The sequence below is a fragment of the Nicotiana sylvestris genome, chromosome 12 (assembly GCF_000393655.2).
Source record: "Nicotiana sylvestris chromosome 12, ASM39365v2, whole genome shotgun sequence".
Classification (NCBI taxonomy): domain Eukaryota; kingdom Viridiplantae; phylum Streptophyta; class Magnoliopsida; order Solanales; family Solanaceae; genus Nicotiana; species Nicotiana sylvestris.
In genome coordinates, this window is record NC_091068.1 from 17,359,804 (window position 1) to 17,375,234 (window position 15,431).

The 15,431-nt window shown below is 37.2% G+C and overlaps 2 protein-coding genes across 2 annotated transcripts; one reads left to right on the plus strand and one right to left on the minus strand.

Moving 5' to 3' along the window:
• The first annotated feature begins 10,001 nt into the window (after nt 1-10,001).
• On the plus strand, nt 10,002-13,515 carry LOC104235599 (putative B3 domain-containing protein REM15). The gene is made up of 6 exons (XM_070163359.1): nt 10,002-10,079; nt 10,175-10,234; nt 11,370-11,655; nt 12,275-12,405; nt 12,496-12,727; nt 13,472-13,515. The coding sequence occupies exons 1-6, from the start codon at nt 10,002-10,004 to the stop codon at nt 13,513-13,515; spliced, it is 831 nt and encodes a 276-aa protein (XP_070019460.1).
• Nucleotides 13,516-14,350: 835 nt separating this feature from the next.
• Nucleotides 14,351-15,178, minus strand: LOC104235600 (fasciclin-like arabinogalactan protein 3). Its single transcript, XM_009789403.2, has one exon. The coding sequence runs from the start codon at nt 15,176-15,178 to the stop codon at nt 14,351-14,353; it is 828 nt and encodes a 275-aa protein (XP_009787705.2).
• Nucleotides 15,179-15,431: the final 253 nt, after the last annotated feature.

The following is a 15,431-nucleotide window of genomic DNA, read 5'->3' on the forward strand; positions in this document are numbered from 1 at the left end:
AAATCTCCCAAGTGGCGACTCTGAAATAAATAAACAAATCTCATTTCGATTGTCCTTTAATTGGAAAAAACTCCCTTGTACCCTCTCGGGTACGGAAAAAGGAGGTGTGACAAGCCTCAGACGGACGGACAGTCCGAGCGCACTATTCAGATATTGGAAGACATGTTGCGTGTGCGTGTCATTGATTTCGGAGGGTCGTGGGATCAGTTTCTACCGCTTGCAGAGTCTGCTTATAATAACAACTACTAGTCGAGTATTCAGATGGCTCCATATGAGGCTTTGTATGAGAGGCGGTGTAAATCTCTAGTTGGTTGGTTTGAGCCGGGTGAGGCTAGGCTATTGGGTACAGACTTGGTGTAGGATGCTTTATACAATGTGAATGTGATTCAGGAGAGGCTTCGTACAGTGCAGTCGATACAGAAGAGTTATGCTGACAGGAAGGCTTGAGATGTGTCCTACATGGTTGACGAGAAGGTTCTGTTGAATGTTTCACCCATGAAGGGTGTTATGAGATTTTGGAAGAAAGGGAAATTGAATCCTCGGTTCATTGGGCATTTTGAGGTGCTTCGGAGGATTGGGGAGGTAGCTTATGAGCTTGCCTTTCCACCCAGCTTGTCGAGTGTGCACCCGATATTTCATGTTTCTATGCTCCGGAAGTATATTGGGGATCCGTCTCATGTTCTAGATTTTAGCACGGTTCAGTTAGATGATGATTTGACTTATGATGTGGAGCCAGTAGCTATTTTGGGTAGTAAGGTTCGAAAGTTGAGATCAAAGGATATAGCTTCAGTGAAAGTGCGGTGGAGAGTTTGGCCCATGGAGGAGGCTACCTGGGAGACCGAGCGGGAGATGCGTAGCAGATATCCTCACCCATTTGAGGCTTCAGATATGTTTCTTGACTCGTTCGAGGACGAACGTTTGTTTAAGAGGGGGAGGATGTGACGACCCAACCAGTCGTCTCATGAGTTACCGCGTCGTTTTCCCCATTTCTGCTTCTTACTGCTTTGTCTATCGATTTTATATATGATCGGGCTGGTTGGCTCGGGTTCAGAAAGGATTTGGTAAGGTTTGAGACACTTAGTCTCTTTTGAGGAAGCTTAAGTTGGAAAAGTCCACTGGACATTGACTTCTGTGTTAGAGAGCTCGGATGTGAGTTCTGATGGTTCGGATAGCTTTGGAAGGTGATTTGGGACTTAGGAGCGTGATTGGAATGTGTTTTGGAGGTCCGGAGTAGATTTAGGCTTGAGTTGGTGAAATTGGATTTTTGACATTTTCCGGTTGATAGATGAAATTTTGATTTAGGGGCCGGAATGGAATTCCGAGAGTTGCAGTGGTAACGTTGTGTTATTTGGGATGTGTGTGCAAAATTTCAGGTCATTCGGGCGTGGTTTGGTTGGGTTTTTGATCAAAAGCTTAATTTAGAAGATTTTGGAATTCTTAGGCTTGAATCTGATGCGAATTTGGTGTTTTGATGTTGTTTTAAGTGTTCCGAAGGTTGGAACAAGTTTAAATGATGTTATGGGATATGTTGGCATGTTTGGTTAAGGTCCTGGGGGCCTCGGGTGACTTTTGGGTGGTCAATCAGACCATTTCATATTGTTGAGAATTGCAGAAAAACTGTTGAGTGTTGCAGAGAAATTTGACCTTCGCGTTCGCGAGCAGGTCCTCGCGTTCGCGAAGGATTAGCTGGTGAAGGCTGAAATTTTAGCCTTCACGTTCGCGAGGAAGGCTCCGCGTTCGCGAAGGGCTGGGTGATTATGCATCGCATTCGCGGGAAGAAGGAATTGAGGCCTGGCCAGAATGTTTAAATAGTCGTCCTGTATGCGATTTTGGGGTTTATTTTCACCATTTTTGAGCGATTTTGGAGTTTTTTGAAGAGGATTGAAGAGGTATTCAAGGGGAAACACTTGGAGGTAAGATTCATGGACTTAATACTCGATTTTAATGTGAAATTCTACCTAATTAATCATGGAAATTTAAGCCAAAAAATTGAAGAACCAGGGCTTGAAATTGAATACCTAGAATTTGGAATTTGAGGGGTCGTTTGTGGTTGGATTTTGATGCTTTTGCTATGAATGAACTCGGGGAGTGAAAAGGAATCCATTGATGCAATTTTTATCGGAATCCAAGACGTGGGCTCGGGGGTCGGGTTTGGCCAATTTCGGGATTTGTGTTATAATTTGATTATTTTCGCTTGGACTTCAATCCTTTAGCGTATTCTAATGTTATGATTTTGATTTTGGGTAGATTCGGCACGAGTTGAGGCCGAGGAGAGAGGCAAAGGGATCGCGGAGCAGTATTTTCATCCAATTTGAGGTAAGTAACCATTATAAATCTAGAAATGAGGGTACAAACCCCGGCATTTCGAATTATTTTGATAAATGAGTGACGCACATGCTAGGTGATGAGCGTGTGGGCGTGTACCGGTAGGGATTGTATCTTGGTCCGTCCCGTAGCGACTATTATGCCACGTATTTGATTTAAAATCTTATAATATTCTGTATTTTAGACATTTACACTGTATTATGGGTTGTATGCCATGTTTGGGGCCTTGTGCCAACTTGTTGAGATCCTTAGGGGCATTTTTACTGTGTTTCCTCACTTTATTTGTTTTAAAGCATATCCTCAGTCATGTTTTACCTGTTTATTGTTTAAAAACTAGTTTTATCACTGTACTTCTTAAAATGTGAGAAATGTTCGGATTGAGTTCCCTGATTTCTACTGTTATGCCCGAGCGGCTGTGAGGTTAATAACTGAGAGAGGTTGAGGACCTAATGGTGAGGATATATATATATATATATATATATATATATATATATATATATATATATATATGTATATGTATATGTATATGCCTTGAGATAGAAACTTTTAAGTGCTTGGCGTATAATTAGTAACAGATCAACATGCTTAATTGCTTGATATACAAGTACTTGGTATAACATAGTAAATTAGAACGATGGGGTGACAAAACATGTTACTTTAGGTCCTGTAGATATATTATGGATTGGGCTGCCTGTTGAGACCCTTAGGGGCGATTTTAGAGCTTTTTGAAGAGGATTGAAGAGGGATTCAAGGGAAAACACTTGGAGGTAAGATTCATGGACTTAGTACTCGATTCTAATGTGAATTCTACCTAATTAATCATGGAAATTTAAGCCGAAAAATTGAAGAACTAGGGCTTGAAATTGGAGACCTAGAATTTGGGATTTGAGGGGTCGTTTGTGGTTGGATTTTGATGCTTTTGGTATGAATAAACTCGGGAAGTGATAAGGAATTCATTGATGTGATTTTTATTGGAATCCAAGACGCGGGCCCGGGGGTCGGGTTTGGCTAATTTCGGGATTTGTGTTATAATTTGATTATTTTCGTTTGGACTTCGATCCTTTAGCGTATTCTAATGTTATGATTCTAATTTTGGGTAGATTCGGCGCGAGTTGAGGCCGAGGAGAGAGGCAAAGACATCGCGGAGTAGTATTTTCATCCGGTTTGAGGTAAGTAACCATTGTAAATCTAGAACTGAGGGTACAAACCCCAGTATTTCGAATTATTTTGATAAATGAGGTGACGCACATGCTAGGTGACGAGCGTATGGGCTGCACCAGTAGGGATTGTGACTTGGTCCGTCCCGTAGCGACTATTACGCCGCGTATTTGATTTGAAATCTTATAATATTTCGTATTTTAGTTTACACTGTATTGTGGGATGTATGCCATGCTTGGGGCCTTGTGCCGACCTGTTGAGACCCTTAGAGACATTTTTACTGTGTTTCCTCACTCTATTTGTTTGAAAGCATATCCTCAGTCATGTTTTACCTATTTATTATTTAAAAACTAGTTTTATCACTGTACTTCTTAAAATGTGAGAAATGTTCGGACTGAGTTCCCTGATTCCTACTGTTATGCTCGAGCGGCTGTGAGGTTAATGACTGAGAGAGATTGAGGACCTAATGGTGAGGATATATATATATTGGATCAGGCTATGCGCCACAGCGATATGATGCTTGGGCTGTAGGAGCCCCTCCGAAGTTTGTACACCCCCAATGAGCGTAGTCGACTATAAACTATGGATCAGGCTGCACGCCGTAGCGGTTACTATGATTATTAATATTATGAGATATTAGTGAGCCTGAGTGCCGAGAGTGAGTATTGAGTGACTGAGAGGCTGCCCGAGAGGCCATATTCTGAGTGATACCTTGCCCGAGGGGCCTATTTATGATATTTCACTCTTCTTTTAAAATGAAGCCTCTGTTAAAAAATTGCTAAGTAAATGATTTCAAGTATTCCAATTGAAACTGAAGATTTTATGACGAGACTAGTTTTAAACTGTGGAGCTTGATCTGTTCTTCTGTTGTTTCCTCCTTTATATGATTTTAACTGCTCGTCACTACTTTCAAACCTTATTTACTTTAGTTACTTACTAAGTTGGCGCACTCACGTTACTCCCTGCACCTTGTGTGCAGGTCCAGGTGCCCGAGCGGCAGCGTGAGGGTCCTCAGCATTATCAGAGTTTGCCGGAGATTGCAAGGTAGCTGCATGACGTCCGCAGCCTTGGTTTCCTCCTTCCTATCTTGTTCTTTTCTGCATTTTAGACTTATGATGTATTAGACAGTTAGTTGTATATTTAGAGGCTCTAGACTCGTGACACCAGATGTTTGGGTCTTGTTGTTTTAATATTTTATTGATTTCCGCATATTTTTAGCTGTTTTAAGCACTTCTTATGAAAATTGGTATTTAAACCCGTGTTAGAAAAATGGTTTTATAAAAGGAATTCGTTGTGGTTATATGGTTAGGTTGGCTTGCCTAGTAATGTGATAGGCGCCATCACGACTAGGCATTTGGGGTCGTGACATACACACCAGCAATATGAAGAATAAACTTGCAATAATATAAAGGAAAATTATGATACATGATTAAATTATTATATAAAAAGGTAGGATAAATGATAAAATAAAATTATTTAATAATAATGAAGGGTGAGATCGAGAGAAAAAGATAAGGTAACAACGCGTTCCCACCAAATCGGTCGTTACATAAAGTGTCACATTTTGTTGTTATGTAATGACGAATTTAACGATACGATATAGTAAAATTTAAGTAACAATCAAAACAAATATCGTATTTAATGTAACAATATGATACAATACAATGGGTAACGACCATCCAAACAAACGGTAGTTAAAAAATCTAGCAACTCAGAAGTACGGGTCTACAAAGGCGAATTTGAATCTTTTTCCTTTTGTTTTTATAAAAGGGAATAGGGGAGAAAATAACGACTAGTATATATATCTTTCATCATACTTTGGAGTCATCTATATTCTTGCCATTACCAATCGTCTTGTATTTGTCAATAGAGGGTAATATTAAATCATTGTGAAAAGCAGAGGGATAAATTTAGATCCTTTTCTCAAGTATTTTGACACATGGAATCTACTCTGTCCAGAGCTCTATTAAAGTTAGAGGCAAATACATGATTTGCTAAAAGCAAGGGTTTCAATCGTAACAAAGGATAAAATTTAAGATATTTCCTATAGCACATCATACATGACTAAGATTAGATAATGAGGCAGTTGGTGATGAGCAAGATAACGATCACTGAAGCATGTGAATGTATTTTTGGATCTAGTAAATATTCTAATACATGGAAATCCATATATAATAAGTGTTGGATTTTGTTGTTTAATAACAAAAGAAGTGTGAATGGAAAATAGTGGGAAAAGAAATGGAGTAAAGTAAAATTTTGAATGAGTTCATTTCACTAATGCAATTTGTCCCTCATTGATAGAAGGAAAGAAAATATTTGTGTATATATAGAGAAGCTCATCTTTTAGCTCTTAAAGAGTTAAGAAGAAGGCAAGCCTCGCGTCGTCGTCGCTCGCTTCAGATTCGGATTTGGTCATTGATTGATTAATCTTTTTGGACAAAATTCTTTTCAAATATTTAATTAATTAGTTAAATTAATTAACAAAAATTCAATCCGAAATAACCCATGACCCGCTACCCTGTCCGGTTTAGCCCGTTTTTCTTTCCCGGATTATTTTAAATCCGTTTTACATTTCCCGCAATATTTTCAACAGTTATGGCTGTTCTGAAACAGCATCACACCTGTTCCAACAGCTATGGCTGTTTTGAAAGGTTGCAAACCTTTTCAGAAACAGTAACAAATTGGCTATAAATATTCCTTTAAATCCCAGAATATTTACTTACGAAATATATGTCCTTAGTATCTAAGAGCCAAGTAAGGCATAAAGCAGTATATCACGGAATTCTACAAACACAAATATAACATAATTCACCCCCGAGCATGATTAACCCTGGCACATACATATACGCTCGTTGCCTCATATATGTATTACCTCTGCATGTAGCAAACAATGATAAATAGGAGAAAAAATTTCCTCAACAAAGCTAGGCAAAATACTTATCTCGAACAAGAAAATTACAATACCGAGCAAGCCAAGCGATGTTTCAAAAATTCCATCACGCATGTAGTGACCTCTGAACAACTCAAAACTAGCCAAAAGCAACTCAAATACATCAAATAAAGCTCAAGGAAACAACTCCGAATGATAAAGATCGAATCCTGAATCAAATCCCAAATCCGGCAAAAAATCACACCCGAGACCATGCCTCGGAACCCGACAAAAACTCATAATATCCGACAACCCATTCAATTACGAGTCCAACCATACTAGTTTCACTCAATTCTGATTCCAAATAGATGTTCAAAACTCAAAAATTCATATTATAAAACTTTAGGCCAAAATCCCCAATTTCCTCTTTAAAATTAATCAACCAAAAGTTAAAATCGAAGATAGATTCATGGAATATTACCAAAATCGAATAAAACCCAAGCTCCCCAACTCAAAATATGTTAAATAAACAAAATCCACGTTTTAATATTGTTCTGCCTCGTTTCTTGTGTCAAATGATCTCGAAACTCACTTTTGATGCCTCCAATGGATTCCTTGTAAAGGTTTAGTCAAGTTAGGCTCTTGAATCACTCCATTTGACCTTATATTGAAGGAGATATGTTGGTTTCAATATTTGAAAATAGTGCAGATTTTTAAATACGAAGTCACTGGTAATTTCGTAATTAATCTGAAAAATTTGGCAACCCAATTCTTAATAAAATGACATAAACTCCTCATACGATGTCCAAATTCGACGATTCTTTTTGCTATGGATCCAAAATTACGATACAGATCTAATGCTTCAATAAAAACGGAAATTGGAGATCATTTAATGGTGAATTCTTTGAAAGCATCTATCCGTATAAAACTGAATGCTAGTCTTTAAGTGAAAGACCTAAACGACCTCGGGAAGAACCAAAGGAAAATACTCCAAGTATAGAAGATCCAAGGCATAGCAAACGTCAAAGAATATCTACTTCCTTTGGACCAGATTTTGTGACATTCTTGCTTGAAAATGAGCCTCAAACTTTTAAAGCAGCTATATCGTCTTCTGATTCAGCATTTTGGAAAGAGGTAGTCAATAGTGAGATTCAATCAATTTTGGATAACCATACATGGGAATTGGTTGATCTTCCTCCAGGAAATAAGCCTTTAGGTTCGAAATGGATCTTTAAACGAAAAATTAAAGTTGATGGCACTATTGACAAATATAAGGCAAGACTTGTTGTCAAAGGTTATAGACAAAAGGAAGGCCTTGATTACTTTGACACTTACTCGCCAGTAACAACGATAACATCTATTAGGGTGTTATTGGAACTAGCGGCCGTGTATGGTCTTGAAATCCATCAAATGGATGTTAAAACAACTTTCTTAAATGGAGAATTGGAGGAAGAGATTTACATGGAACAACAAAGAAAGTGTGCAAACTTGTTAAGTCGCTTTATGGACTTAAACAAGCACCCAAACAATGGCATGCAAAATTTGACCAAACAATATTGGCAAATGGAATTAAAATCACCGAGTTTGACAAATGTATTTACATTAAAAATACTCCAGGTCATGAAGTCATTGTTTGTTTATATGTTGATGACATGTTGATAATGAGCAAAAGTATGACAGATATAAATGCTACAAAACGCATGTTGGCTAGCAAATTCGACATGAAAGGCTTAGGAGTTACTGATGTGATCTTAGGAATCAGAATTCACAAGACTTCACAAGGTCTAGCTAGCATTATCACAGTCTCACTACATTGAAAAGGTACTTGACAAGTTCAAGTATTTGGATTACAAAATTGTCAAAACTCCAATTGACGTGAGTTATGCACTTCAAAAGAATGAAGGTGAAAGTGACTCACAACTGGACTATGCAAGAGTATTGGGAAGTTTGATGTATATCATGAATTGTACGCGACCAGATATAGCATGTGCTATTAGCAAACTGAGTCGGTTTACAAGTAATCCTAATCAAATACATTGGATGGCAATGAAACGAGTTTTGGGATATCTGAAACATACCCAAAATTATGCTTTGCATTATAACAAATATCCTTCCGTGATCGAGGGATATAGTGATGCAAATTGGATCACCGGATCATCTGAAGTTAAATCCACGAGTGGATATATTTTCAAAATTGGGGGTGGAGCAGTGTCTTGGAAATCATCCAAACAAACGTGCATCACCCGTTCTACAATGGAATCTGAATTCATAGCTTTAGATAAGGCCGGTGAAGAAGCTGAATGGCTCCGAAATTTCTTGGATGATATTTCATTTTGGCCCAAACCTTTAGCACCTATTTGTATGCATTGTGATAGTCAAGCGGCAGTAGGTAGGGCAGGGAGCGTTATGTATAACGAAAAATCTTGTCATATTCGACGGAGACACAATACCATTAGACAACTACTCTCTAGTGGTGTTATCACAATTGACCACGTAAAGTCAAGAGATAACGTGTCAGATCCACTTACAAAAGGCCTATCTAGAGAGGCAATTGAAAGATCATCAAAGGGAATGGGGTTAAAGGCCTAGGATAAGTTATCATGGCGGTAACTTTACCTAGCAGACTGGAGATCCCAAGAGCTAGGTTCAAAAAGATCAAACAAAGTTATAAATGACGGTTCAACATTGTCAACTAACTCAACCCATTCTTGTGATAAAGACAATGTTCAAAAACGAGGTAAATCATTAAGGTTTTTTGATGAGTCAATAAAACTTAAAGCTTTTTAATGATTTGCTAAGTCTGGCAGGATATGACTAGATAGCGTGTCTTTAGGATTACACGTTTAGGAATCACCTATGTGAGTGTGAAGTGTAAGCCGCTTCAAGGAGAATGAAAGTAAAGGCCCATTCTCTAAGCACTCATGAAACCAGGCGGTATTCATGGTTGAAACGAACACAATCGTGAGAACCATGGATGGTTAAGGATTGATTGTGTGACTTATGTTGTGTAGGTATACAACAAAGCTCGATTTCAAAGATATCAAATCCACCGATTGACCGAGTATATCCGATATAAGTTCACTACGGAAAGTTCAAAGGGAAACTTACTTATCCAGATGTAATTAATTCTTGCATGTGAAACACACACACCCCGTGCATTCCTTTAAGTTTATAACCATTCCCCATTCATGTGGGGGATTGTTGGATTTTGTTGTTTAATAACAAAAGAAGTGTGAATGAAAAATGGTGGGAAAAGAAATGGAGGGAAGTGAAATTTGAATGAGTTTATTTCACTCATGCACTTTGTCCCTCATTGGCAGAAGGAAAGAAAATCTTTGTGTATATATAGAGAAGCTCATCTTTTAGCTCTTAAAGAGCTAAGAAGAAGGCAAGTCTCGCGCCGTCGTAGTCGTCGTCGCTCGACTCGGCTTCGATTTCGGTTTCGGCTTCGGATTTGGTCAAAGATCGATTGATTGATTAATTTTTTTGTACAAAATTCTTTTCAAATATTTAATTAATTAGTTAAATTAATTAACGAAAATTCAATCCGAAATAACCCATGTCCTGCTACCCGGTCCGGTTTGGCCCGTTTTTCTTTCATGGATTATTTTAAATCCGTTTTACATTTCCCACAATATTTGCAATAGCTATGGCTGTTCTGAAACAGAGTCACACCTGTTCCAACAGCTATGGCTATTCTGAAAGGTTGCAAACCTTTTCAGAAACAGTACCAAATTGGCTATAAATATTCTTTCAAATCCTAGAATATTTACTTACGAAATATTCTGATAATCTTCTTCTTCTTCTGCACAAAAATTCCAGTGTGTTTTGCAGTCTTCGAGTGGTTCGCTGTTCATCGGCGTTTTTGGTACCAACACTCCGGTGAGTTAAATCGTTCTATCCTGGGAGGATATATTCCAGAACCTCGGGTACAATTGATAACAGAAATCCTTCTGCGACTGTTGGTGCAACGACGATATCCTCGTCAAGCCGCACTGCTATTCCTCCGGTCGAGAAACCGGGGAGATTTTCTGGAACCAACTTCAAAGGATGGCAGCAAAGGGTGTTCTTCTGGCTTACCACACTTGGTATGCAGAAATTCACTAGTGAAGAGCCTCCAGTGCCTGCTGCGGACATGCCGGACAATGAAAAGTTCAGTGGGCTCGATTTGTTCCTATAACGTTTCAAAATTTATTTTGAAGTTCAAATACTATTTTTCAGAATTTATTTCTACTAATTTTCTGTTTCTGTTTTCAGAAAGATTACTGTTTTATTTATTTACAGCAATACAGATTAATAACAATAAGTTGCTACATCAATAATCTCAATCTTCCATATATAATAAGTTAATAACTATTCTTCTCCCCACTATTTTAGGAGATATACTACGTATGCCTATTCCTTAACCTTGGCAAGATTCTCTTTCATATCTTTCCCTATTCCATAAAAATTCTCTCATAAATAACATATCAAATATTCATAATTTTATCACACAGTATTATCTTCCGTATATGTAATATGTCTGGATCTTCACCAAATTCTTCTTCATTAAACAATTTTACAAAAATAAATAGTATACAACAAGTAAATGTTCTTTAACTAATATTTATCAAGTCAATATTGAGTTCTGACCATATTGATTTGTTGCCACACAATTACTACATATTTTCTTGGCAATCATGAAAGTTTCTCCAAAGAAACCTCACTTTTTTAAACCCATCTTGCCAGGTTTCAAGCACGGAATTGTAAGTAATAATTTCAATTATTTCATCTTTCCTTTGTTTAAGAAATGTTTTTATCCCATTAAAGAAACATGCTAAAGATCAAAACCGTAGTACATATGAATATTCTGTATAGAATCCTTACTTCTATCGAGACAAGGTAGCTACGCCTGAGTCCCAGACAAGTTGGGGTCGGCTATATGAATCCTTACTCTTTTCTTTAATCTCAACTCATATCATCATCATACCAAGTTAGGGACAAGCCTCCTCTAATTGTATGTGATTTCTTACTGCAGAAAATTCCTACAAGTTTCTTGAAGTATCTGAAGGGAAACAACCATATTGAACATGCAATACTAAGAAGGGCTGGTAAGAAGTGGCTGGTGAAGGTGAAGGGGCGACGCCTTGAAGATGGTTGGGAAAAGTTTGCAGAGGAGCATGATTTGCAATATGGGGATATCTTGGTGTTCAGATACGAAGGAGATATGGCGTTTGAAGTTTCCATATTTCATTCAAATCAATGTGAAGACGAACAAAAAGCCCATAATGTTGAAGAGACTTCCAAGAAGTTTGAATTCAAAGGTGAACTTCTTTAATTTTGGGAAAATTTGTTATCAATTTAGTACTCTTTCAACTTTGGAAGTTATTTATTCAAAATGTAGTCCATTATTGTTAGTTTAAGTTACTCATCCGTCCCAATTTATGTGATAGCATCCCGTTTTCCGATCCACAAAAGAATGACACATTTTTATATTTGATAATAATTTAACTTTAGCGAAATATTTAACCACACAAATATGCTCATCAGTTTCAAAAGTCTTTCTTCTTTGTTGAACTTCGTGTTCGATCAATCAACATACATAAATTGTAACAAAAGTTACCGGGGCGGATCCAGTGAATTAGTTAAGGGTTTCCGTAAACCCAGTAATTTATGTCTAGATCCGGTATTTGTATTGAAAAATTCATTAAATGTATACAAATATTTAGCATGAAACCCAATCTAATCCGTTAGTTCAGTTATTATTGTATATTAACTTAAAATTTTTGTAGGAATCCATAAACTTAATATTCTAGAACTGCATGTGCAAAAGGGGTTTTAATAAGCTATTCATATTTACAATAGTTTCTTTTCATTAGTTAAATTTCTTGACACTATACTACTTCTTGACATGAGTTTGTACACAATTAACTATGTACACAGGCAAACCAAACAACAGCATCAAGTCATCAAACAAGGAATTTTCCCATTCAGAAGCTGCTATTCACAAGCCTTTTGGTCATTCTCATTTTGTATGCACTGTTAGACCCTATTGCCTCTCAAAAGATATCTTGGTAAGTCTAAAAAACTCTACCAAGACCTTTTACAACACCATATTTCTAGATATGAAGTCTTTTTGATTATATTTGCAAATGAGTTTTCAGAGTATCCCTAAGCAATTTGCATGGGCAAATGGTCTCATCAACAAGAAATGTGATTTGATTATTAGAGATGAAAGGCAAAGATCGTGGAATTTAATATTACGTTCTTATAGTACTAATGTGTATATTAGCGGTGGATGGAATAAAATCCGTGATACACATTGCTTAAAGGAGGGAGATCGTATAATGTTTGAAGTTGTTGCTAATGAAAAGAAACCAACATGGAAATTTCATGGTAAGTTTTCTCATTTTAATCAACGTGATCTTTTTTTTTTAATTCTTAAAACCATCTTTTATATATATATAGAAGGGGAGCCTTGACGTAACTAGTAAAATTACTGTTATGTGACCAGGAGGTCACAGGTTCGAGTCGTGAAAATAACCACTTGCAAAAATGTAGGGTTTACATACAATAGACCCTTGTGGTCCGACCCTTCCCCGGACCCCGTGCATAACGGGAGTTTAGTGCACCGGATTGCCCTTTTATCTTATATACACATACAGTATGATTCCGTTTGGCTTAAATTTTGGATAAATTAAAGAAAATTATAAATGGAAGAAAGCATTTTGAATTCTAGGAGATTATTGTTGATGTATAATCTCTTATTATTGTTTATAGTTCTTCTTACCAATAGTTTATTTTGGAAAGAATTTACATGCTTTACTTTGAGAATTATATAGCACTATATATTAAAATAAAAATAAAAAAGGTAGTGCGATGCACAAAACATACAGCATTCACGTTGGGTCCGGAGAAGGATGCACCCCTAGGAATGTGACGTAAACAACCTACTCTAGTGCAAGCATTATTGGTTGCTTCCACGGCTCAAACCAGTTATACAACTTTACCATTTGCTCCAAGGCTCCTCTTCATGTAACACTATATAGAATTGTCATAATATATAGTGAACATTTTGAGAACTTAGGCTTCGTAGCAGAGATTTATATTAACTTACATAAACTAATGCATTTTTTGCAGCCAAATCTGGAGAGGATGCTAGCATCATTCAAGAGGTTGACTGAACAATGGAGCAATTGACGAGGGAAAAGGAAAAGCAACACTTAAGCAATTGAATCTTGAAGTTTATGCCTTCGTTTCTTCTATAAACTAGATTACCTTGAATACCTAGAACAAGATGAATTTTATAATTTACAATGTTCCAATGACTATAGATCGAAACTATTTAATTTTTACAGTTTGATGGTTGATCGTTAACAATAGTACTTTTTCTTTCTGGATCAATATCAGCAGTTTGAAGGGGAGCCTGGGAGTAACTGTAAAGTTATCTCCGTGTGACCTATAAGTCACGTGTTCGAGTCGTGAACGCAACAACTAATGCTTCATTACGGTAGACTGTCTACATGGCCTGCATGAATGCAGAATGCTATTTTTTAATCAGCTTATATAGTTCATCTAACATGAAAATTAATCATAATTATAGGGTCAGTGGAAAATTTTCATCATATCCAAATTAACATAAGATCAAGAATTATTGGCAAACTACACATAAAAGATAGAGATCATCCTAAACTTCATCCTCGTTCTTCCTCAAAATATTTCAAATTTAATCATGTACCATAAAATATAATATTTTTTCGGCTTAACCTATTTTCTTGCGAAACTCATTAGCATGACTAATCTGGATCCATGCCGAGTAGCTCAAGGTAACCGCTATACTTATAATCCATTAATTTATTTAGTCAATCAAAATATTGTCCCATGAAGTACACATCCTTTAGGATTTTTCCCTTTCATATACAAACTTACATGATCCCTAATTTATAAACCAAATTCATGTATTATATTACATATTTTTTCCCATTCTACACAGAGTAATGAAATAGAAAATCACCCCTTTTAAAAAGCTGCAACCATTGAGGCCAAAACAACAAACAAACCAAAGGAAACCTTCAATTTTCCAGCAGATGATCCAGCCGGTGGGGGCGACTGAACATCGGCCGGAGGAGAATCATCGGCCGGTGACGGTGAACTAGCCGGAGAATCGGCATCCTCAGAAGGAGAAGGAGCCTCTGTTTCTTCAACAGGGGACTCTGCTTCTTCTTCTTCAGGGGACTCTGCTTCATCATCAGAAGGTGGTGGTGAACTCTTAGGTGAAGATGGTGCAGTAGCCTTAGGTGGTGGAGCTGAAACTGGTGCAAGTGTTCCATCAAGTCCAGGTGTAACCATTGGCTGAGAAATTCCAAGAATTGAGATGTTATAAGGCTGATTCATTACAGATTTTTCGAGCCTCGAATCGCGTTGAGCGCCTTTAACAGCTGATCCAAATACAAAACTACCATCTTTAGCTGTCACATTCAAGAAACCTTGGTCATATGCTGCTTTACCAGATTGTTGGTACATATTTGTCATTTTTGCTGTTTTTTCCTTCATACTTCTGAGTTTCGGGATATCATAGTAATCTAATATAACATAGGTTGATAATTCTCTCTTGAGAACATCATCTGATTTTGAGGTAAGATCACCAATTGCACCATTTGGAACGGCCAAAATTGTAATTGTGGCCCTTTTGTTAATTTCAGCGGCTAAGCCAGATTTAGAAAGAAGTTCATTGAAGGTGCTGTAATCTGAATATTGGCTTAGAATTTTTGTGATATTAAAGGCCGAGGCCGAGGTGGCGGCCAATAGGAGGAAGGTACAGAGGATTGGAGCAATTGAACGACTCATTTTTGCTGGTTATATTTTTGAGTTTTTTACCAGCAAAAATGAGTTTTAGTATTTGCTTTTTTTTCTTCTTCTTATGTTTCTTCCTTTAGAGAAAAAATAAACCAACTCCGACTTGTTTGTTTGAAGAAATAGAGGATTATATATAGTTGGAGTTATGGAGATGAAGGGTTGTTGAGCTTGTGGATGGGAGTGAACGTTTCTCTCCCATGCAAATGCATGCACGCATAAATAGCACGAGACAATATCGGTCAAA

Excerpts from the sequence above, each read along its gene's own strand:
- LOC104235599 (XM_070163359.1), top strand. The coding sequence starts at position 10,002 with ATGGCTGTTCTGAAACAGAGTCACACCTGTTCCAACAGCTATGGCTAT. Across the intron at positions 11,656-12,274 it reads CAAGAAGTTTGAATTCAAAG|GCAAACCAAACAACAGCATC; the intron begins GTGAACTTCTTT and ends CTATGTACACAG. Across the intron at positions 12,728-13,471 it reads ACCAACATGGAAATTTCATG|CCAAATCTGGAGAGGATGCT; the intron begins GTAAGTTTTCTC and ends CATTTTTTGCAG.
- LOC104235600 (XM_009789403.2), bottom strand. The coding sequence starts at position 15,178 with ATGAGTCGTTCAATTGCTCCAATCCTCTGTACCTTCCTCCTATTGGCC.